The sequence below is a fragment of the Ischnura elegans genome, chromosome 4 (genome assembly GCF_921293095.1).
Source record: "Ischnura elegans chromosome 4, ioIscEleg1.1, whole genome shotgun sequence".
In the NCBI taxonomy this organism is placed as follows: domain Eukaryota; kingdom Metazoa; phylum Arthropoda; class Insecta; order Odonata; family Coenagrionidae; genus Ischnura; species Ischnura elegans.
In genome coordinates, this window is record NC_060249.1 from 24,604,898 (window position 1) to 24,628,238 (window position 23,341).

General features: G+C 38.9%; 1 protein-coding gene across 3 annotated transcripts in view; it reads left to right on the top strand.

Annotated features, from left to right (window-relative positions):
- The first annotated feature begins 117 nt into the window (after positions 1 to 117).
- Positions 118 to 23,341, top strand: part of LOC124157159 — a 50,801-nt gene continuing 27,577 nt past the window's right edge. Inside the window, exons 1-7 of one of the 3 annotated variants that reach the window (XM_046531673.1) lie at positions 164 to 250; positions 3,751 to 3,881; positions 4,496 to 4,833; positions 10,133 to 10,251; positions 11,782 to 11,904; positions 19,071 to 19,198; positions 21,118 to 21,212. In XM_046531673.1, the coding sequence (XP_046387629.1) occupies positions 4,496 to 4,833; positions 10,133 to 10,251; positions 11,782 to 11,904; positions 19,071 to 19,198; positions 21,118 to 21,212 (803 nt within the window). In that variant the 5' untranslated portion in view covers positions 164 to 250; positions 3,751 to 3,881. Of the gene's footprint in view, positions 251 to 3,750; positions 3,882 to 4,495; positions 4,834 to 10,132; positions 10,252 to 11,781; positions 11,905 to 19,070; positions 19,199 to 21,117; positions 21,213 to 23,341 lie in introns of all 3 variants that reach the window. The other 2 variants (XM_046531671.1, XM_046531672.1) reach the window with 2 other exon arrangements.

Here is a 23,341-nt window from a genome sequence, read left to right on the forward strand (position 1 = left end):
CAAAAATTACCTAGCTATCGCTGTAAGAGCTATGAAATTCCACATTATCATGAGGTCGAATATATTGAAAATTCAATCTCGAGGAATCGCATTTTAATAAAAGAAGAGCGGGAACAACAAAGCGATTTATAGGTGGCGTTGGATGTTGTTTGGATGGCGGGCGTAAACTGAAATTAACGGAAAAATGTTTGAAATTGGTAATGAGTTGTTAAACGTTTCTCTCAACGATATCCAGCAGAGGCATGATGTCGTAAGTACATATTCTGATTTCTTAGTTGCGTACTCTGACTAAGACCATGCCATCATTTTATATCTCGAGTGTGATCAAGAGCGTATTTTTGAATATATTACTTATGGTCAATATTTACCTCGATGACATTATAAACAATGTTGTTATTTGTTACCTTTTTCCTATTGCGTAAACTTGATATTAGTTGATGAAACATTTTTTTTGCCATTATCTCCGAGTGTTACGGTTTGTTATGGATCACAGTGCTTCCAAGTTTATTTTTGCTACGTGACACGGTATTTGCTAACACCAGCATTATTCAGTCATCAAATACTGCTAATTATCATATTTTCATCGAGGCAGTATTATTTTGGTCGGTATTACGGAGTTTTGTACAGTTTATTTGTCATCGGTATCCATTAAGTTTGCTGTTAACGATTTGATAATCATTGAGGGTCATTGTCATACAACCGATAGGCTGCGGATTGCCTCTTATTCGGAATTTGGGAGTGAGACCTCTTTGAGATCTAGCCTCTTGGCGTTATGTGTCTACCAAAATTGTGTAGGTTTGCAGCCCTTGATTTTTTGTCATCTAACCTAAGTTCGAGATTTTAAGCGTTATAAAATTGTAAACTGTTATCAATGATGAATTTTGTCACCGTACCTATCTCTTACTCTTTTCTGGCGTCCTTAATTGAGTTCGTCGTAAGAAATTTTGACTTCATATGTTCTGGAATGGATCATATGTGGAGCAATATCGTTTATGTTTTAAAGACTATTGGGAATTCTTGGTCTAGTCTTTATTGTTTTTACAGACGTAGTCTTGGCGAGTATGTTTTGGCGATGACATTATTTGGTTGTCCACCTAATGTAGTGGCACATTGTATCCAATAGTGTATGGGATTTTGGAATTCCTTACCTGGTATTCGTGATGAGTAGTAGGTTTGGGGTTACGGGTGTGTCAACAACTAAGGTCATTAGCACCATGTGCAATCAAATTGTGAAATAAGCATATACTATATTTTCAGTTTAGTGCGGCACTGTTGAGAATATTGATATAAAAGTTAAACCAGTCAAATTGAATTTATAAAGCCAGTTTTCTTAATCAATTCTATGACACGACCTAGGCGGTCAGGGTCATCGCCCAGAATACATTCTAGGTTGCCCCAGATGCCTATCCTGTCTCACGTAAGCTGGTACTCATCACACACACATCGTCAGGAGGTGTCTCACAGTTGCAGGGCAGTCACAATAGCCACATCACGATGGGGTCTTCTCTTCAGTGAAGAGATAGGAATGGGTCAGGGTGGAATGACCGATTCTCTATCTTGCAATGATGACCCCCCTAGGACTCCTCCCAACAAAAGAGGGCCACATTGACGTAACCGGTTTGATCATTCTCAGTTTGTTGTGTGTTATGTTCGTCCATACGTCTCTCCACTGCCGTAGGACTATCCTGCACAGAGCAGTCTTGATAGGTTACCAGTGTCGAAGCCTGAGCCGGCAGCGTGAGTGCCGCCTTTGCAGCTTCATCTACCTTTTCATTTCCTGCTATTCCCATGTGCCCGCGAACCCATAAGAATGACTCTTTGTGTCCTCGTTTACAGATATTATATGGGGCGATTAGAATATCTTGCGCAATAGGGTGCATCGGGAAAATAGTGGAGATAGATTGTAGCGAGTTGTTTGAGTCGTTGCATATGATGGTGGTAGTGTTGCAATCGTCAGCAACCAACTAGGAGTGCAACTGCTTGATGCCGTGGTACGCTGAGGACACTGCGCTGGCACAGGCAGCTTCCGACTTGGATCCGTCTGTATGCATGAGTCGACTGCTCTTGATGACAAGACTGATAAGATGAGATTAACGGTGATGACAAGACTGTTTAAGACCTGAGAACAATGGATTTAATTGCCTAAAAAATTGAATTGAATTATGAATCATCAAATCGCCTTAATTCACAAAGCTCAAAAATTCTCTAATAAGTCAATGAAGAGGCTGTGTCAGGCTATTTTTCTAACATTTCTGGGGGGTAGCTGCAAGTTTATCAAGTATAGTTTGCTCCACTGGTTCAGTGTTGGGTCATTCCATGCCAAATCATCACAGCTCCCAACCCGACCGTCTCAGATTTGCATGAAATATGGTAGGAAGTTTAAGTACATGAAATTGTACTCGTACACAAAATTTTGACCCTCGGCTATACACGGTATTCATGCAGCAGGGTTGCAAACATGACAAAAAATGCAAAATTTTCCCTTGCATGCTCTACAAAAATAAATCATAACTTTGCTAATAATTGTGGTAGAATCTGCCTGTTGGTCTTATTTTAAAGCTAAAGGAACATAGTTTCTGTAAAAAATGTTAGATTTTAAGATACTGATTTTTTTATTCTGAGGTCACACCGTGTGACCTTTGACCTTGAGTATCTAAAAAAATGTATCTTAAATTTTATCGGGAAAAAAATATGTTAAACAGTTAAATGCATTCTATCTTTGGTATAAATTTCATTTTGGGATGGCTTTGGGAACAGGAGTAAAAAAATCGTGAAAGCATAATACTTCACATTCAATAGAAAAACTTAGCATTATGTATAGAAATTACCTGGTAGAAGAATAAAATTTAATGCTCCACACAACACCCAGGAAGATATGTAACCTAAAACTATTTAGTGCCTCCTCCTCTTAAGTGCTTCTTCTGAATACAGAGTGTCTAAAGCTGTTAATTTGTAAGTTCGCCCAGTTGCAGTACATGGATCAACCTTAGCGAGAACTTGTTCACTTGGAATATTAAGAATGTCTGGCTGGTGAGGATACACATATGATGGTGATGGCCCTTTGGGATGTAAGAAATTGACCAAAACTTCCTGTGAGGCTACATTCACACTCATGACACAACCTAACCACCACGCATCACTATGGACACAAGTGACAAAACCTTTAATTTCATCAAGAGACAATGTTTCTTGTGGAATATTTGTTTCATGCACTTCACTGGTTGTGTCTGTTGAAAACTTTTTTATTATTAATTCATTCCTTGTTCCTGGAATGAAAGTATGAAATGTTTGAGTTCCAGGTATTGGTCTTGCTTTTTCATGTCGAGTGTGTAGTGTCCTCCCATTTTCCATTATTCCTTTTTCACACACATAAACAAAGTTCATATTTTTAACACTGTCTTTGGCCCAGGCAAACAATTGTTTTTGAATCATAATCTGATCAGTATAGATACGTTGTAAGCTTGCCCTAGCTGCTAGCCTCTTCAGAGTTCCACCTAATCCATTGCAGGGATATAATTGAAAGTGAGCTACGTTCCCACCATGGTTTTTTTATCAATTTAAGTAAAATATTATTGTTTTTAAGAAAGGTTATAATTTTACTGATTTTAATACACTATAATGAACAAAAATATATATACTTATTGCATTAAATTATACACATGTAATAAAAATGGTACTTTTCATACAATGTCACATAAATGTAGAAATATTCTCACCCCTTAGAATTGACTTCGCTATTTTGTCCTTCAGGTCAACAAGTTAGTAATTCCTATCTGCTCACATGTCAGGGTAGCTACGTTTGAGAGAATCTGCAAAATTGAATTTTTGGTTGATATTTGGTCAAGACAGGTGAAATAAGGATTAGAAAAAGACCTCTTCAGGTGAGGTGAAGGATTAGAAAAAATTTATTATCTTTTTAACTCCTCATTAAAAGTTCAGTATGTATAGAGAAAAATTTATTTGCAAATAGGGTTGCTTGCTCTCCTTGCGATTAGACTGTGAAAAGCTCTTGGGACTGCCATCGGATCAGGAACTGAAATGCTGCCAACGTTTCCGATGCCCAAAATCACCATCATCTACGGGAATGATGATGGAATAGCATTCTTGTTCTTTGCCTAGTTTCAGTCACGAGAATTTCTCACCCATTTAGAAATGTTCGAAGGAAGAGCTGTACAAAAGCTCACGCTGTGGCAGATCCAGGATAGGGACAGGGGGGAGGGGCATTAAGTAGGGGGTAAACTCCCATCAGTAGTAGGGGTCCGAACAAAATTTCCATACTATCTAGTGTAAATTGGATATTGAAGAGGGTGGATATAGCTCCTTTAGCCCCATTAGATCTGCCACTGCACTCATGCCTGTAGAACTCCCTTGCTTAAAAGTTGCCCTTTAAAGTCATCTTCAAATATGGGAGGAACGTTTGATAGGTTGCTATAGTCTATTTATATGACCTCATAAATATAGTTGTTGCTATTGTAGAAATGTTTTTTTATTTCAGATGAGCATGGAGGGCACAGTTGTGACACGCATGCAGCGATGTGTGCAGAGGATTGAAGTGAGTGATGGAGAGCAAAGGAGCTCATGTATTAATGAAATGCATGCTATTTCAAGTACTCCCATTCGAACAAAAAATGCCCGAAGAGGAAGCCCATTGTATCATCGAAAGGCAGCTCCCCGCCCCTCAATATATTCGGTTGCTTTGTCTCCGAATGTCTCTCCTGTTGGGAAGTCACATGATTTTGCTAATGGGTACTCCCCATCGGAAAAGGAATTTTCCAATCGTATGGATGCTATCGTTCCTGGTGATTCAGCTCATGGAGGGGAAAGCTTTGTAAGGTGAGGGATAATGGTGATGCAAGTATTTTATCCATGACTTTGTGTGCAAATGAGCATACAAAAGTAATGCCATTAACCATTGCTTCTATATTTGGCTTGGTCGTGGCTACTATGCTGGTTAAGGGGGTATGCTGGATGGTTTTTATCAACTTTGGCTACATAAAGCTAATTTTGGTGGATAGATAAAAATGCGGTATCAGTTACCATCCCCTATTATAACATGGTATTTAGAGGTAGTTCCATGGTGATAAAATTCAATGACAATGGAAAAGAAGAGAGAAGTGCATTCTGGGCTGTTCAAATACCAGGGCCAGTCAGTACCTGATGACTGTCATTTCTTCTTTCCCCTGTTAAGGTTGTCAGAGATTAGTGTAGAGACTTACAGCATATCTTGCCTTGTGGGGACATGATGGTCATCTCCATCATCCGGCAACATTGCTTCCCCATCTATACTCTGATGTTCAAATTGTAATTAAACTTCTTTCATTGGAGTGACTATAATGCATGCATAAATACTGTTAATGTTTAAGCCTTCACATCTAGTTTCTTCTTTTGGTGTTATATCTATTGTGGCAATACAGTGCAACCTCGATAAAATGAGACCCCACAGTGCTCAAGTAAACACTCGCTGTAGCAAATTGTCGCTTTACCAGAGGTAGAGCAAGCAATGGACAGTGTACCTATTATGAACACTTATACAGGAACAGGATTGAGACGGCGACAGAGAAATTTCTATCTGATAAACGTAAGCATAAATCTAGACATAAGGCGATGTTTTTTTGCATCACTTAATTTCCTTTCTGTAATAACAACCTGTCGATTTATAAGCACCATACTGAATAAAAACCGTGCAAAGCATTGCTTTTTGAATCATCATACCAATGCACAACCAACATGCCATTTTTCTATGCATATAATTTAATAGTGCATTTACGTGATCATTCTATTATTTTGGTATTTTCCACTGAAAATTCAAATAATTACTGATAAAACTGCATCGCGATTATTTAATGCCTCCATTGGTGTATGTACATTAGGCCGGCCCTTATTTTTCAGAATTGCGAAAAGTTATGTTTTCCTAGTCTCAAAATGACTCATATGAGGTTTTTATCCACGTGTAAAAATTTGGTTACTTTAAAATAACGGCAACCCGTGCCCCAAGGGCCCTAAGTAATTAGGACCCTTAATTGAGATTTTTGGGGCCGAAAAAGTACTATTCCTTTGCAAAACGTATAAGTAAAGTCCTTTAGGACCCATTTTCTATTTGTTTTGATCTATCTTTAAGCATTTAGGAGATATCGTCCGTCGTAATGCAATCCATCCCTCAGGACGCCACCCCGCACCGCGGCGCCACTGAGGTACGGCCGCACCACTTACTAGAGACTTCCCCTCCACCCCCTCCCCTCCCTCGACAAAGTTTTTTCTCCTACTGGCAAGATCTACCCTCTGAAGAAATGTGTTTACGTTAGAAAGAATTTTATTGCCATTACAATATTTCCAATCCAAGTGATCAATTTATTTTCACTCTGTCCATGAATTGAAGTGCATATCAACCAAAATAAAATACATTTTCAGTGATTTCTACTCTTTCACTGACACCCCATAATCGGCATTTAAAGTGTCTTTTTGCACGTTAGGGGTTAAACTACGATGAAAATTCACACTTAGTAATAAATGTTGAAAGCATTCTTCCTTCTACGTGACTGACTTAAAATCTTGAATTGGTTTCACCTCCCTCTCTGCGCAATCATTTCCCACTTGAGGACCCCGAATAATTTACAAATCGTTCTTGGATGTTCTTCCCATTCTCGCATGGGCATATCAAAGAATGCAGTGCATATTTACAATGTATTAAATAGATTTCTCGAATTAGTGGTGACAAAATTTGATATAGATACCTTAGTCATGTCTTTATGTTTACGGAATGCCTTCTTCGGTGGATCATAATTTCCCTTACATGTACATGAAACGCATACGGCGTATCACGTTTTCCTTTTCACATCTAGAAAAGAATTCATCAAAGAATGACAGGCCTACCTACTCCTCACTCAGGTACCACTAGTGGTTTGAAAACCTCTTTTGTACTGAAGTAAAATCTGATGCTTTCCTGGCGAATATTTTCAAAAAAGGCTATTCGGGCTTCAAGCCGGGTGGCCCTTTTGTACTGCTTTTGCTATGTCCTTGTTAAGACTTTCGTAATTAGTAAGTCTTTTTAGGAACTGTGGGTCACTGTTGGGAGCAGATGAAGTACAAGGAGCGGAGAACCACATCTGTATCTTTCTTCTTGAATATTTTGAAATGTATTCCACCAATAACTGCATTTCGTGCTCCTCTTTGATTGCGTAAAATTTTTACTTCTTCAGCCCAAGCACATTTATCCGAGAGATTAACAGCACTTTCCTCTTCGTGCGTCAAAAATTCAATTCTACCGCTCCTTGCAATGTCAAACAAATCATCAAGTTTTGTCACGAAATATTCTCTTCATCTACACTTTAGTTCCCGCTCTCTCTTTATGTCGTCGAACGTTCAACCATTCTTTGAGTAATTATTCTAACTTCTCAATCGCCTTATTTTCCATAATAATAGGAATTCTCGTTTTGTACCATGGATGAAACGCAATTCTTACGATTTTTCACGCACTAAGTCTCATACATTTCGAACCCATATGTTCATAGAAAAAACACACAGTACTCTCTCACTGTAGGTAACTTTGAGGGAAGTATTTCCTCACTTTCTTTTCCAACCAGTTCAATGCCTGGATTTAGTCTTGATGCCTTTCCTTTTTGGCCTATTCTTAAAATGAAAGTCACGTGTATTCATGACAAACTAGTTATTTCACCACTTTTCTCCATAAATCCTTAAAAAAACTTAGCACTTCCTATCCTTTGCACACTATACACAAGAATTAATTAACTATCTCTCCACATTGATCTACATCCATGGACTGACTGCCTCGCGTCTTCTTCCTTGAATATTTCTATCTACTGCTGGAGCCCAGGAAGCCCTACTCATTTCTTTCATTCCTTTATAACTCACAGACATAATTGTATCACATTCTTATAATATTTTGTACATAAAGAGCACTTTGGAACAAAGCATTCTGGAATGGTTCGCGGCCGTATGGCGGCAACAAATTAAGGTTTAAGGGGCGGTACCTAGTACATAGGACGGCTTTGAGGGTTAAAATTGACATTGTAGGCTTTAACAACATTAATCATGATACAAGAGGAACATCCTGTTCAAAACTGTACCACTAGCATGTAAATCTTGTCGTCAGGAGCAAATTCATTGCCGAGGGGGTGGAGGGGAAGTCTCTAGTAAGTGGTGCTGGCCGTACCTCAGCGGCGCCGCGGTGCGGGGTGGCGTCCTGAGGGATGGATAGCATTACGACGGACGATATCTCCTAAACGCTTAGAGATAGATCAAAACAAATAGAAAATGGGCCCTAAAGGGCTTTACTTTTACGTTTTACATAGGAGTAGTACTTTTTCGGCCCCAAAAATCTCAATTAAGGGTCCTCAGTACTTAGGGCCCTTAGGGCACGGGTTGCCGTTATTTTAAAGTAACCAAATTTTTACACGTGGATATAAACCTCATATGAGTCATTTTGAGACTAGGAAAACATAACTTTTTGCAATTCTGAAAAATAAGGGCCGGCCTAATGTACATAGTTCCTGTACGATATGCGGCAGTTATGTGAAATAACGTATCACATTTGTTTCTGCTGATGAAAACGGAAGGTGGTAGAACGATCCTGCCTCGGAAGATTCATCCAATGTAATATCTTCATTATCTACTGTAAAAAGTTTGCTAAAGAAAAAGTTAAATTATCTATGGTAAAAAGCATGCATAAAGATGTGATTAAAAATCCCGATGTTTAAAATAAAAGTTCCTTTTTTAGTGTTACGCTTGCGACGTCATTGAAATAATACAATGATTGTACCACGGCACTCCAATGAAAATGATTTGAATTGAAATTGGAAATGTAAGAAAAGATATTAATGTGATATTATTTCACGAAAAATATAATGCATATTATGCTGATGTCACTTAAGTAAAAAAAAGGCAAACTGCAACAAACTGCGAGTAACTCACATGGGGAATATATGCGACAAAGAAATGGAAAGGCATATGCATCTGATGGACCCTGAGGCCACCAAAACTTGAAACTATTGAAACTATGAAAATATCGATTTAACATTCTCAAAGATGACTGTGCGAAATATGAAAAAGGAATGCAGAATTTTTTAATTAAATAAAATAAAAGCGCAGCATAAGCTCTTAACATATGCCATTGCTAAGGCACACTACCTGCCTCTAGAAGCATAATTGCAAGAAATACCTCATGCTGCAAGGGTTTTGTCAGGTATGGGCTGTAAAAAAGAGTTCCGTTTCATCTATGTTATATCACCCGGGGAATACCTCCTAAGATATTCCGATAGGATCAGAGTCCTTTCTTGCACGACTTCGGGTTTACACCGCAGTTATCAGCAGCAATTATGAAGGGAGATCACGCTTTCATGCCTTGAATTAGTATAACCAACCTTAAGAACTCTCAAAGTTCTCGATTCTCAATCTATCCCTGAAATACTCTGCTTTAGCCTTAAGCATGGCCCCTTTCTCAGTAGTTCCAGCAAATTGAAGTAGGCAAAACCACCCGTACAAAGCTCCTTCTAAATCTTCATGATCTGAATTCCTTGGGAGCTTTTGTTTTTAAATCGTGAAGATTGAATAGGAAGATAAATCAATTATGCCACTCTCATATTACTCTATTATTTTAATTTTTTTGCTTAGACGTGTTTTTCGTTTTTTGATCATGGTGTCTACCTTCAAATGCTCTCTATTCACGCAACTCACGGACATGGGGGTATGCTGCTGACTGCTTTCTTCCACCCGATGAACAAAAGAAGCATTTGAGCATTCGCAAATGTTAATGCCGCAAAATTTTCACCAACATGAACGGCTAATTTACGAACGACAGTTTACTACATGAATTTGAGACTGATCGCTCCATGTTAACTTCATTTCTAACATCGCCAGTAATTACAGAGATTAAGGACTCTTGGTGAAGGTTTTCCGGTGATTGAAACTCTCGCTATGGCGAGTGCCAACATCAAAAGGGCCTTGTGAAAATGACTTTTTTTTACATGCTAATCATAGGGTCAATTGACGGTGCCTCAGCTTTCTCTCGTAATGGGGGGGGTCTCCTAATAGCCTGTACTCACTTTAACAAGGTTCCACTGTATCTGTTAAATATGCATATGTATCATTGAGGAAAATTATTTTTCATAATTTTTAGAATTGGTATGAGCCATCAGTTACCAGGGAATACTGTCGGAAATGAAGTGAAGCGGAATGTTTCCCGGAGACTCCCAATGGCTACAGCTTTTCAAAGAACAGAGCAATATGTTCCTCTAGGTAATGTATTCAATTTATTGTCAATACCTTTCTAGGGCCATTCTCTATCTGTATGCGGCTGCGCTGTTATTGTAATGCTGCGGGCACAATATTACACCCCCCTTATTTTGTATCTCAAGTTATCATCCCCCAAGTGGAATTTGTTGCTGCACTAAAGCATTGAATATTGTGCCAGCATTTGGCTGGAATAATTCCTATTGTGGCCCACTACCAGCACAGTTATACGTATTTTGAAAATTGCCACTCTCAATTGTTTCCATTGCGAGAAGTTCTAATGATGGCACGTATTGTACTCAGACTATACATCATGCACCATTTAATTAAATGTTAAGAAATGCATATGCTCCGCTTAGAAAGGAGAGCAATTAGGGATCACTCGAATCCCTTAGAATTTTGAAAAGATGATACAATACCATTTTTTTGGGTATCTAAGGAAACAGAGAAGTATCGTGTGCCAGCAATTAGAGTCAGTTTCGTCGAGGAAATTCTGAGTGGCTCAAAAATGCACACTAAAATTTAATGGAAAAGGTGAAATTACTTTAAGAAGGCATTTTTTTGTCCATATTTATTTATTTAAGGTATCAAGAAAATATTTTTTGTTTGACAATTATCAACCAATTGTTGTTTATTTTGACTGTCATACAGTGGTCAGCAAAGATTTTGTATTCAATTATGTTGGTGATAGATGCTTAATGATTCCTGGTTGAAAGGTCTTATCAAAGAGGTCAAAAGGACCAGTTTTGTGCAAACTGTGAGGAGGCTGTCTCACAGCATTAGATCAATGATATTGAATGTAAATAGTCTCATTCAATATATGCATTAGCGATAGTACCTTTTTTTATGTTCCAAAGTTTTTGATGGCCTGTGGAGGGCAAGAATATGGGCCAACTCATCCCAGATTTTGTGGCTGGGTCCTACTGTTTACCCATCAGACTTACCAAGGGTAAAGTCCTTGTGTTAATTCTTGTTTTTGAGGATCATTTCAGTCTGAGCCATCTTATTGGTCCTTAATTTGTTGCTATAATTTTACCTGGTATTGCACATTTTTATATTTATTCAAATACAAATTTTGACTTAAATGCAATGCAAAGATTATAAGAAGTAGATATTACCCCTGTTTAACGCACCCAATGCCATTGGTGTGGTCATACAATATAAAATCACTGAAGAGGAAAGAAAGGGGTAAAAATGCACAACATAAAATGGAAAAAATAGTTGTGGTGTGGTAGATGGAAAAAGCCAGATGTCAGAGGGTACATTGCACATGTTGGTTGCTCATGACCAGCCCATCACTTCCTGTACGGGCATGTGAATACCAAAGGGTTGGAAATAAAACCAGCTGTGAAGTGTAACCACTCAGCTTTTAAATCTAGTGACTACGTATAGGTTAAATATCAGCTGTGGTAAATATGACCACACCAAAATTCTAGAGTTAAAAACATCACAATCAGTTATAAAAGCTTGTGATGAGGTTAATTATAGATATAGATTTGTGTGTATATTAAAAATTAATTTTTCATTGGTTTTTAGAGATAGTGAGTGATGAGGATGATCTGGAATCCAAAACTATTATCAAAAAGGCAAGGAGCTGCAGAAGGCCTGTAAATGCAAAGAGGAAGGCATCTGTCCACTTCAAAACTAACTCTTACAGAGGTAAGAGACAAAAATTTATATGGCCATGGGGGTGTTTGGCAAAGTTCCTGAGGTTCTTGGCCTGACAAATAAGACATGTTAATTTTACGATAAGATTTAGTGATCAGTCAACATAGTCGACTCGCTCTCCAATGTATTAGGAGTAGAACTAAGTATTCAGTACTACCAGTTATCTATCTTACAATGAAAAATAAGCGGTCATATCAGTTATGGTCTTATCATTTAAGAAAATCTTTATTCTCCAAGACATTTCTTGTTTCTCCAAGACAAGTTTGGGAAGAGAAAGTAATCAACAGAAGCCCAATGCCACAGATTAAAAACCTTTCTAAGCATAGGCTGTGAATTTTAATAAGAGGAGGGCCTTACTTCTAGAATATCTGTTGGAGTCACATGTTTTATGATGCATTTTACATCAACTCAAAATTTAGCTTATCCATTTCCAGAATCATGGTGCGTTGTTGACTCAGTTATCAAACAACTAAACTCATGAAATTTAAACTGTAGCATGCCATGTAGAGGATCATAATGGACATACATAATGTTTATTTGGTCGTACTAGCTCTCTTCCTGAGTCAGTCTGACGTGTTCCAAACTACAATGTGATACTTTTAGAAATACTTAATATATTTATATATGTATTGATGCATGGTACAATATTACCATTTTAGAAAAAGACCTGGAAATACCTGAAAAAGCTTTTTCCATTACAAATTTTGCTTTATAGTGTATGTGTTTAAATCTTGCCTGTAACTTGAAAATTGAAATATTTGTGCTGTGTAGCGATATGAATTGTCTTACTTGCCAGTGATACTGGAATGCAGTGTTTAACCTATCAGGAAGGTAGCACAATATGTAATAAGGATTTGGTAAAATTGTCATCTTGATTGAATTTTTAAAATAAGATAATTTACACTACTCTTGCATTTATTATTTCCTAACAGGTTGCAAAGCAAATTATTTATTCTTTAAAACTATGTTTGTTATTCCCCTTTAAAATTTGTTTAGTCTCCCATGGAAGCTTACAATCATGTGAGCAAGAGCTGAAATGTCATGCATGAACTTTGTGATATTATTTTGTTTCTCTCTGATTTCCTTTTTCTTCTCGGACTACTTGGGGTGACCTTTGAGTTAGTGTATTTAAATGCTACTGTGTATGTAAAAGTTTTATTTTTCAAAATTTCATTGATATTCTAACAGTAGAGGGCTATTAATCAAATATGAAACCATCAAAATATGGAGGTTATGTTACTTATCTGAGATGCTTGTAGTTGTGTTGAACATCTATCAATTATTACTCCCCATTCATTATGAAATGCTTAGTAAAGGTAAAAATAAATTGTTAGGAATCTGAGTAGCTTATAGTTGTATTGAATATTATTCAATTATTACTCCCCATTCAGTATAAATTGTGCATGCTCTTATTTAAGTTTGTGAAACTCTAAAACTAATTGCCTCAATGCTTGACGTATATAATGTTTAAGCACAGTGGATTTTACAGGGTTCCCACTCAACCGTGAAAACCTTAAAACCGTGAATAAGCCGTGAATTTCGTCTACCATGAAATAACCTGGAAAAAGCCGTGAATTTCGCCATGAAACCTTAAAAATATCTCAATCTGGATAATAATACTACGATTGACTGATCAAATTCGCTATGTTAATCATATTTCATGGTCAGGCACGCGCAGACTCTTAGTCTCCGCATTTCTCTACACACGAATATTCAAAGTGTAGTCATTGATCCGTACTATATGATGACACATCGACTGATATTTTCCATTTTAATGGCGGAAGTCTGTCATTTTGTCTAAACATTTCAATTTTAGTGATGGCTTAGGATGGACTTGTATTCGAAAAAGGATGAATGAAATAACTTGCATTTCTAATGGACCCAGAATGAACCATTTACGAAAATTATCTGATTTGTAACTCGAAGTTCGGTTCCCACACAAAATTAGGGTGCTTGCCATATGCTTTGAAATATGAGTTTGCCATTGGAATTTTACTTAAGGAAACATTTCTATGGCAAATAGGCTTTCAATTTATGACAATAGCTCTCAATAGACTACGCTCACCTCGTTTAAATTAAGTGAATAATAAAGTAAAAGTGAAAATAACGTGTTTCAGCAGGTATTTATTTTGTCTTTATATATTTAAAACAAAGTGCATTATACAGTGGAACCCCGATCTATCGTTCCCGCATTGATAATTTTCCTGCATTCATCGTTCGCCGTTCCTGGTCCCAAATAAAGTTCCATAAAGGAAATGTGGAGGAGGCTAAAACAAACCTCAACCTAGGAAAGCATAAACTTGAAGAGGTGAACGAGTTTTCTTACCTGGGAAGCCGAATTACCAGCGATGGACGGAGCAAGAAAGAAATACAAAGTAGAATAGCACAGGCGAAGAGGGCTTTCTACAAAAAGAAGAATCTTCTTACAGCTGAAAATACCAGCATAGAAGTAAGGAAACAATTCATCAGATGCTACATATGGAGTATGTTTCTCTATGGAAGCGAGGCTTGGACGTTGACAGCAGCAGAGAAGTCAAGAGTGGAAGCATTCGAAATGTGGTGCTACCGAAGAATGATGAAGATAAAATGGATTGACCGTGTGAGTAACGAGGAAGTGCTAAGAAGAGTGGGAGAAAAGAGAGACCTCCTAAAAACCTTATGCAGAAGAAGGGACAACTTAGTTGGCCACATTTTGAGGCACGATGGTCTGGTGAAGACAATCGTTGAAGGACTAATGGAAGGGAAGGCCCCGAATGAGTTATATAAGACAGGTTATAAAGGATGTAAAAGAGAAGAAATATGTAGCTATGAAAAGATTAGCGGATTGGAGAGAGAAATGGAGAGCTGCGTCAAACCAATCTTAGGATTATTGACCAATGATGATGATGAAAGGAAATGTAATTTTTTCCTGCATCCATCGTTCCCCGAAGTATCTTTTTCCTGCATTGATCGTTTGAAGATCGCGGTCCCGTCGTATAATTTTCCCGCATCCATCGTTTGATGAAAATGAGACGAAGTGTTTACTACGTGTTGTTTGTGGCAAATAACGACAGACACCCCCAGGAGATTGAATTACTGTAGGGAGAAGCTGAGTGCCATGGGATAGTTACATTAGTGCATTTCCCAGGATCCGCTGTCCCCCTCCAATCAGAACTTGCCTCCCCCCTCTGAAGCTTTCCTCTTCTCCGAAATAAAAAAAAGGCCTCTGCTCGCACAGGGATCGTATTACGAAGACTTAAGCTTCGAAAAAAAATATCAAGTTACACGAGAGCAATAGAAACGTGTTTCGCCCCCCCCTTTCTCACCCACTGACCTTTTTCAGTCTAACTGCTTCAAAGTTCCCAGTTTCTGGAGGTCACTTGCTGCATGAATCACCTATTAGCCCAAAAGGTGTCTAACAATGAATTTCGGCAATTGGCATTATACTTTTATTAGATTGAAATATTTGTAAAGTGCCCGTAATTCAATAAAGAAGGAGGCCAAACACGATCTATTTCTAACATTATTTAAGCATTTAAAACAATTTTCCGAAAACAGGATATGATGTAATTATCAGTTATCAATTTACGAGTTATTCTATAAGTCTCAGTTGTAAGAGTTACTGAGGAAGGGATATCTTCACAAGATATTTTGTTTCTCCCTGCTAACAATCCGAATTCATCTACTCATCTGGCGCTACGATAATTAGAAAAGAATGTGTAAGTTGCCTTCTCTTTAGAACAAAAAATTTCATGGCGCAGTCATATGTTTATGCTTCACCCTCTGCAGTATGTTCTGCGTAAGACGTATGCGATAGCATCAGTTCCGAACTTCACCTTGCACGAGTGGTTCAGTACTTTCCAGGGTGGGTTGACTTCAAACTAGCGAGTGTTTTTCGTGTGAGTTTAATAAAGTAAGGTTTCATTTTTTTTTAGTTTTATTTTTATCCGTCTTCGGACCATTGCCCTTCCGAAAAAACAAGTTCAAGATGGACTGAAAATAATTGAATATGAAGAAAAGCATCCGGGATATAAGCGCCTGAATATTGGAGAACGCCTCGGGCTGTCCGCTAGCACATGATGGTAGGGGTGGAGGCAGAGCGAGCTACCAGGTGAAAACAAGAAGTGGGATGAAGCCGAGGTTCAGGCGGGCATGCCGCTGACGATTAATGCAACATTGTTCACGCTTTACACATGGCCTAAATTACATGAAAAATATACAGTGGATCCCCGATTTATCGTTCCCGCATTCATTGTTTTCCCGCATCTATCGTTCCCCGAAGTATCGTTTTCCCGCATTGATCGTTCGAAGATCGCGGTCCCGTCGTATAATTTTCCCGCATCCATCGTTTGACAGAAGTAAGACGAAGTGTTTACAATGTGTTGTTTATGGCTAATAACGACAGACACAAAGTTTGAATCTTCCCCAGGAGATTGAAATACGATAGGGAGAAGCTGAGTGCCGTGGGATAGTTACATTATCGCATTTCCCAAGATCCGGCATCCCCCTCCATTCAGCACTCGCCTCTCCCTGTCTGAAGCTTTCCTCTTCTCCGAAATAAAAAAAAGGTCCCAGCTCGAGCAGGGATCGTATTACGAAGACCTTAGCTTCGAAAGAAAATATCAAGTTACCCGAGAACAAAAGAAACCTTTTTCACGCTTCCCCCTTTCTCGACCGCTGACTTTTTTTTAGCTGACTCGCTTCAAAGATCCCCACCTCTGGAGGTCAACTGCTGCATGAATCACCGATTAGCCCGAAAGGTGTGTAAAAATGAATATCGGCAATTGGTATTATATTTTTATTAGATTGAGATATTAGAGGTGTGCACGTAATTCAAAAAAGAATGATACCAAACACGATGTATTTCTAACGTTATTTAACCATTTTAAGCTAGGAAATAGTTGGAATAATACGATGGTGATATCTGGCGAATATCGATATCCTCGCAGCTGATAGAGAGCTTCACGGCAGTTGATGCGGATTTTTTTCGAAAACAGGGCGTCTGGTTACAATTTACGAGTTACGCTACAAGTCTCACTTGTCTGAAGTGCTAACGAAGTGATGTCTTCTCAGGATATTTTGTTTCTCCCTACTAGCAAACTGAATTCATCCGCTCATCTAGAGCTACGCGACTTATTGTTAGAAATGAGTGGGTAAGTTGCCTTCTCTGTAGGATAAAAAATTTGCGCAGTCTTATGGTCATGCTTCACCCTCTGCAGTAAGCTCTGCTTACGCCGTACGCGATAGCATTAGTGCCGAACTTCACCTCGTACGAGTGGTTCCGTACTTTCCAGGGTGGGTTGACTTAAAACCGGCGAGTGTTTTCCGTGTGGGTTCTATAGAGTCCGGTTTCATTTTTATTAGTTTTATTCTTATTCGTCTTCGGACCATGGCCCTTTCGAAGACACGAGTGAGAACTTTAAAAGATAGACTGAAAATAATTGAAGACGAAGAAAAGAATCCGGGCTAGAAATGCGTGAATATTACAGCACGCCTCGGTATGTTCGCTAGTACATGACGGCAGGGATAGGGGTAGAGCGAGATCCCTGGTGAAAACAAGAAGTGGGATGAAGCCGAGGATCATTTGGGCATGCCGCTGACGATTAACACCACATTGCCTCAATCATATTAAAAATTTAATTTCAAGAAAGGAACATTTCAATTAATAAACTATTTTTGGCCTTCTTGATCCATCTCATAACCAATCACTGCGACGGCGAAATCGGTTGTTTGAGGCATAACACGCATATTTCTCTCGTAAATAAGTGTACTTGAAATGGCATTTGATGGATAAGAATTTTTACATCGGACAAATGCATAATAGCAGTGAAAATTCCGAGTGGAGTGAAACATTTTTTAGCAAGGCGGGTTCCTTCAGGATATTTGAAAGAGATATAATCCGAATCAACAATATGACCTAAGTGTTTCAATAAAGGAATAATATTCCTGTAATCAGCTAAAATCTATTTTAAATCCATTAATGAATGTCATAATTCGCAAAAATCCAGCGTTTCCTGGGACATAGGCAACCCGGACAAACTCTCCCGCATTGATCGTTTTCCCGCATTCATCGTTTTTTTCATCCATCCCCCTGAAAAACAATAAAACGAGGTTCCACTGTATTTATTAGACGAACAATACAAATAATTGACTTTTTTTGGCCTATATGATCCATCTCACAACCAATCACTGCGCCGGCTAAAGCGGTTGTTTTAGGCATAACATGAACATTGCTCTAGTGAATACGTGTACTGGAAATGGCGTCTCATGGATTTTTACATCAGAGAGAAATCCATTATAGCAGGGTAAATGCCGAGTGGAGAGCAAACATTTTTAGTGAGGTGGCGTGTTCCTTTAGGATATTTGAAAGAGATATTATTCGAAACAATATGACCTAAGTGTCTCGATGAAGTACTAGTATTCCTGTAATTGGCTGAAATCTTCTTTGAATCCTTTAACAAATATAATAATTACGCGCTAAAATCCTGCGTTCCTGGGACATAGGCAACCTATCCAAATATTCCCGCTCGGTCGTTTTCCCACATTCATCGTTTTTATTGCCCATCCCCCTGAAAAACGATAGATCGAGGTTCCACTGCAATTATATGAAATTGATTTATTACATTCTATAAACAATTTTAACAAATATTTTCCGCGATCTCAGAAAGATTGGGTAAGGGACATTTGGTTACTGTGCGGTAACAACGTGCGCAAAAAAACAATCGCTGGGCGAGGAATTAAAAAAGGACTTCCGGTGTTCAGACAGAAGAAGGTCCTAAGGGCATTCGCATATTAAATGAGGCCATGGTATTCGGCGTCCGGGCAAGAGCGCAGTTAGGTTGGGCCTTTAGTTGGCCCTGAATTTTCCAAACGTTGACTTCATAACAGATACCACTTTTCATTGCTGCCTTTACATTCACGGCATATGTCGCGTACGTTAATTTTTAGTTAATATACGGCCGGTGATTGTCCTATTTGTTGACTCTAAATGGACCATGAATTTGACGACATTAAGACCGTGAAAACCTGAAAAAACCGTGAATTTCATAATTTAGGTAGAGTGGGAACCCTGTTTTAAGTGTAGTATGCAGTCATTTGAGGGTGTTTAAATATTGAGGGAGGAAATGCCTTAATATGCTGAATGGGGATAGTAATTTATACTGCAATTATTATAATAGGTTTGTCTGCAAAATATGACTCTGTAGATAGCGGAAGAGGGGGAAGTGCTGCCATTGCATCTGGAACGAGAACCTCTTTTGCTGATGACAGGCATGCAGATGACTGTTCTGGTCCTGAAGAACAACAGGTTTGTGGAATCGCTTTGATTACATTGTCAAATATACGTATAAAAATCATACTTTGTTGTCTATGTTTTAGGTCTTATTAGAAGTATGTTGCAGTAACTGCTTTCTCTCTGAATTAAATTTCTGTTAAATAACTTATTTAACTTGGTTTTATGCAATATGTGATTTCATTTGTTTATTTGTATTCTTTTACTCTTTAATTATCATTGAGCTGTCATTACCTTGTTTTCATGTGTCGATAAGTAGGACGAAAAACTGTCTTTTCAGATTAAAAAACATAAGTAGTGGTATTTGACTGGTTTTTGCTCTAACAAGGAGGCATTGCGTGAGTGATGTTCGGAATCTGAATGGCGATGTTATTTTCTGAAACTATGTAGGTAATGTAGAAAAAGTGTCACCACTTTCTTCCACATAGGCCCAGGTTTGAGAGAATTTTGCATTTAAGATTTTTCGCATTATAACTTCCACAGAGTAATGGCTCCCTCTCAACTACCGTGGTGTCTGAGCGGTCAGAGATGCTCCTCAATATCTTTTGCAGCGTGCATCCCGGGTTAGAGTCCCTGTGTAGGCTAATTTTTTTCTCTCTTATAATTTCAGAAATCAGTGTTACAACTTATCCCCATTCATTTAATTCAGTTACTTGGTGATTTTTTTATTTTCTTATCAGTTTATGGTTTTGAATGAACTCCATATTGTGCCTTTCCACTCGAATTTAAGGACGTATATGTATAATTACACATGAATTTCCGGTTAATGTGCTCATCCTCGCCCCAGCCATTGCTCCCACTGCCTCTTCATATATTTATAATCTCAACTCTTTCGTCTCAACAAATAAACGCCATTGGCTGTCCTCGCATTCAGTTACTGACTCAGTAACTCCTTCTAACAGTTATGGCCCATCAAGTGCAATGACCGTTCCAGCTGCCTGCTCAAGCCGTTCTCGAAGTTTTCACTGTCTATTATTTGCACCCGTTTTAACGGTTGGGCCTCGGTGCCTCATTTAGGGATTAGCGAGGGTCAGCTGTGTTGGGTGAGTTGCTGGGGCAGAACTCTTTGAAGGACACTAGAAGAGCCTAAGTGCTTGTGGCTATGGAAATGTTACAATGTTGTCGAGAGCAACTAACTGATGAACCCTTAAAGGAGTGTGTTAGGGAGCAACTCTCATAAGAAAAAAAAGTTAGATACCATGCGATCGGAAAGTAATAGATGCTTTTTTTAAATCTTTTTTCTTCAAAAACAAATCCTTGCCACCTTTCCGAGCCAGTTCCATAGTACTGTCTTTATGCGATCGGTTCTTGATACTGTTCCCACAGGCTAAGAACTGGCAGTACCGAGAACTGGGTACTGGAACCGACCCATCTCTAGTCTCTATTTCTGGTTTTAAAAACCGTGCTATTTCTCAGTTTTTTTAAAGCCATTTAAGTTCTTTCTGTTCTTTTTGGCATCAGTTCCCAGAACTGATTTATTCCTTAACAACTGGTGGAACCAAGAACCGAAGAACGTAACTGATGCATTCCTAATATTTTTTTAACAAGTGGAGAAATGGATGGAGGACGGCTTATTTTTCAAGTAGATCATTTGTGCCCAGTAACTCTCCTTTGCTGATAAAGTCTACGCCAACTGAAATTGCTCTGATGGCCTTTCTTATGTATTATTCTGAGGAGTACGCCAGCCATTGTGCATGCTTAAAATTTTTATGAAGGTGTTAGCCATATTGACTTGACAAAACAAAAGCCCAGTGAGCAGATATTTTTAAAGAGAAGTTAAGGAATGTGCTAATGGTGATATGCAGTTGGGTCCTAACCAATTAAAGGCCCTTTCAGTCTTTGGTTAAAAAATTGAATGTGTGCGACAAAGATAGGAAATTTATATATGTAATTGAGTTTTAATATATTTCAACATTTACCCTTTTAAATTTCAGTCCGATTCCGATTCGGGGTTAAGCCACTGCACTGAAGGCCCATCCAGAAGCCATTTCCATGAGGAGGAGGGAAGGGATTGCATTCCTTCGTATGAGTGAGTAGATAATATTTATTAATGTACAGTAAACTCTTGATTTTACGAAGCAGGATTTTACGAAGTTTTCGATTATACGAAGTGATATGGCGGTCCCGGTGAAAAGCCTATGCTAAATACATGGCGCTATTCGATTATACGAAGTTTCGATTATACGAAATTTTTTGAATTTACGAACCTCGGCTCGGTCCCTAGGAGCAAATGGCATTCGTTTATACGAACTACGGCGAAAAATTTGTCAACAAAACTAGTTACGCCGGCGTAAGTAGCTAAAAAATCAGCGCTTCCAACTGTGGTCCATCAAAAGTGCGAAATCGTAAATGATAATGCAACTTTGGAGAGAAATGGGTCGCCAAAAATCTCACTGTGGGAATTTAGGGGGAGTAGGAGTTCAGTTAAAATATCGCGGCTGACATTATGCCCCTATTTACGTGCCTGTTCGTAAACATAGCATCGACAATAATTCGTAGTTTAACATGTCAGGAAGGTCGCGCGGAGTATTTCGTACACCCCTAATTAACCCTTTGCACTGCTGTGAACGTACTTCGAAGACTACTTGACTACTTTTCGCCGAAGCACTTCGAAGGGTCCCTAATCCGGGACCCTTTCCTCGACGAGCTCACCCTCGCTGGCCCCTGAAACTGGGCTATTTTTTAATGCATTATCTGACGCAACCCTGGATTTCAAAGGGCAAAGGTGCCATGGGGGGAAAAAGAGTGAAGTGCGTGTTACTGTGGGGCTGTGCGTCAACCAAACGGGCACGGACAAAATAAGCCCGTTGTCATTGGGAAATTTGAAAGGCCACGGTGCTTAAAACATGTAAAATTGGAAGCCCTCCCCGTTTTTTACCATGCAAATAAAAACAGCTGGATGACCCGAGAAATTTTCCAGCAAACGGTTATACGTCTACAGAGAAAAATTGCCGGAGAGAACAGCAAAATTGTTTTAATAATGGATAATGCCACCGTTCATAAATACGTGGAAGATCTAAAATTGGCTAATGTTCGAGTCCTCTTTTTACCCCCGAACTCGACTAGCAAGTCCCAGCCCTTGGACCAAGGCATTATCCAGGATTTTAAAGTCCTATACCGGAAGAAGCTTGAGCGGTATTACTTGCGATGGATCGGTATGTATACATTCATCTATTTTGCTCATGTGCGTTTGGATATCGATTTAGATATTTTTATTCATGATATCATTCTTTCAAATCTATTTGCTACTTTTATAAATGGGAACAGAAATTAATAACATCCCGAAATGGTCGTTGATACATGCAATCCGCGCCATAATATCTTTTCGTGTATATATTGGCCCTTGTGAATGAACAACTTAAATATCTTAAGTACTGGGCTCTATTTACCGCCAATTTATATTTCAGGCTTCTCGTAATGAAGACGCACTTCCAAGTCTAACCATGAACTTTCTTCTCATGCGCTTCCCCGTTCTCCCATGCTGGGGTTCTGTCTTTCCAAAGCCTCCCTCCTGCCGCCTTTGGCTGATCTTGCTGACACCCACCTTACGCATCCCAAACCACTCCTTCCCCAGCATTTCCCATTCACTCCCTCCCTAAGGAGACTGAGCTTGTGTGCGTCGCAAAAAAATACTGCCCCCAAAAGTAGACTGAGGCAGAGCTGAAGGCCATTTCCCCACCCTTCTTTGTCCTGCCCCCTTCACCAGTCCTTGTGCTGACCACACTTCTTCCCTCAAGCAATCCCCATCCCACTCTTATTCACCCCACCCACTGGGAACGTTCCCCGATTGTGGAGAAGGGCATGGTTCATCTTTACCTGCAACGGGGGAAGTTATTAACCGGAGAGAGGCGGAAGAAGTATCTTTCACTATCGGGAAAATGGTGCCGCGCTTATAATTGTCTCTCTTCTTCTCAGCGGACTTTTCAATTGAAATTAATTTCTTTGCTCTTTCCACACTGTATTTATTTACGATTATGGCGCGACTATTTTTTAGTGCTAAAACTAAGAAAATCTTTTCTCTATGTCAATGATCCTTTGCCTAACTTTCAATACGGCGGAGAAAGGAACACGAAAACTAAATGAGGTGACGGTACAGGTTTTTGCGTGTCATTTTTTGGGAATTCACGCTAGCGAACCAATACTTAACCACGTTGAGAA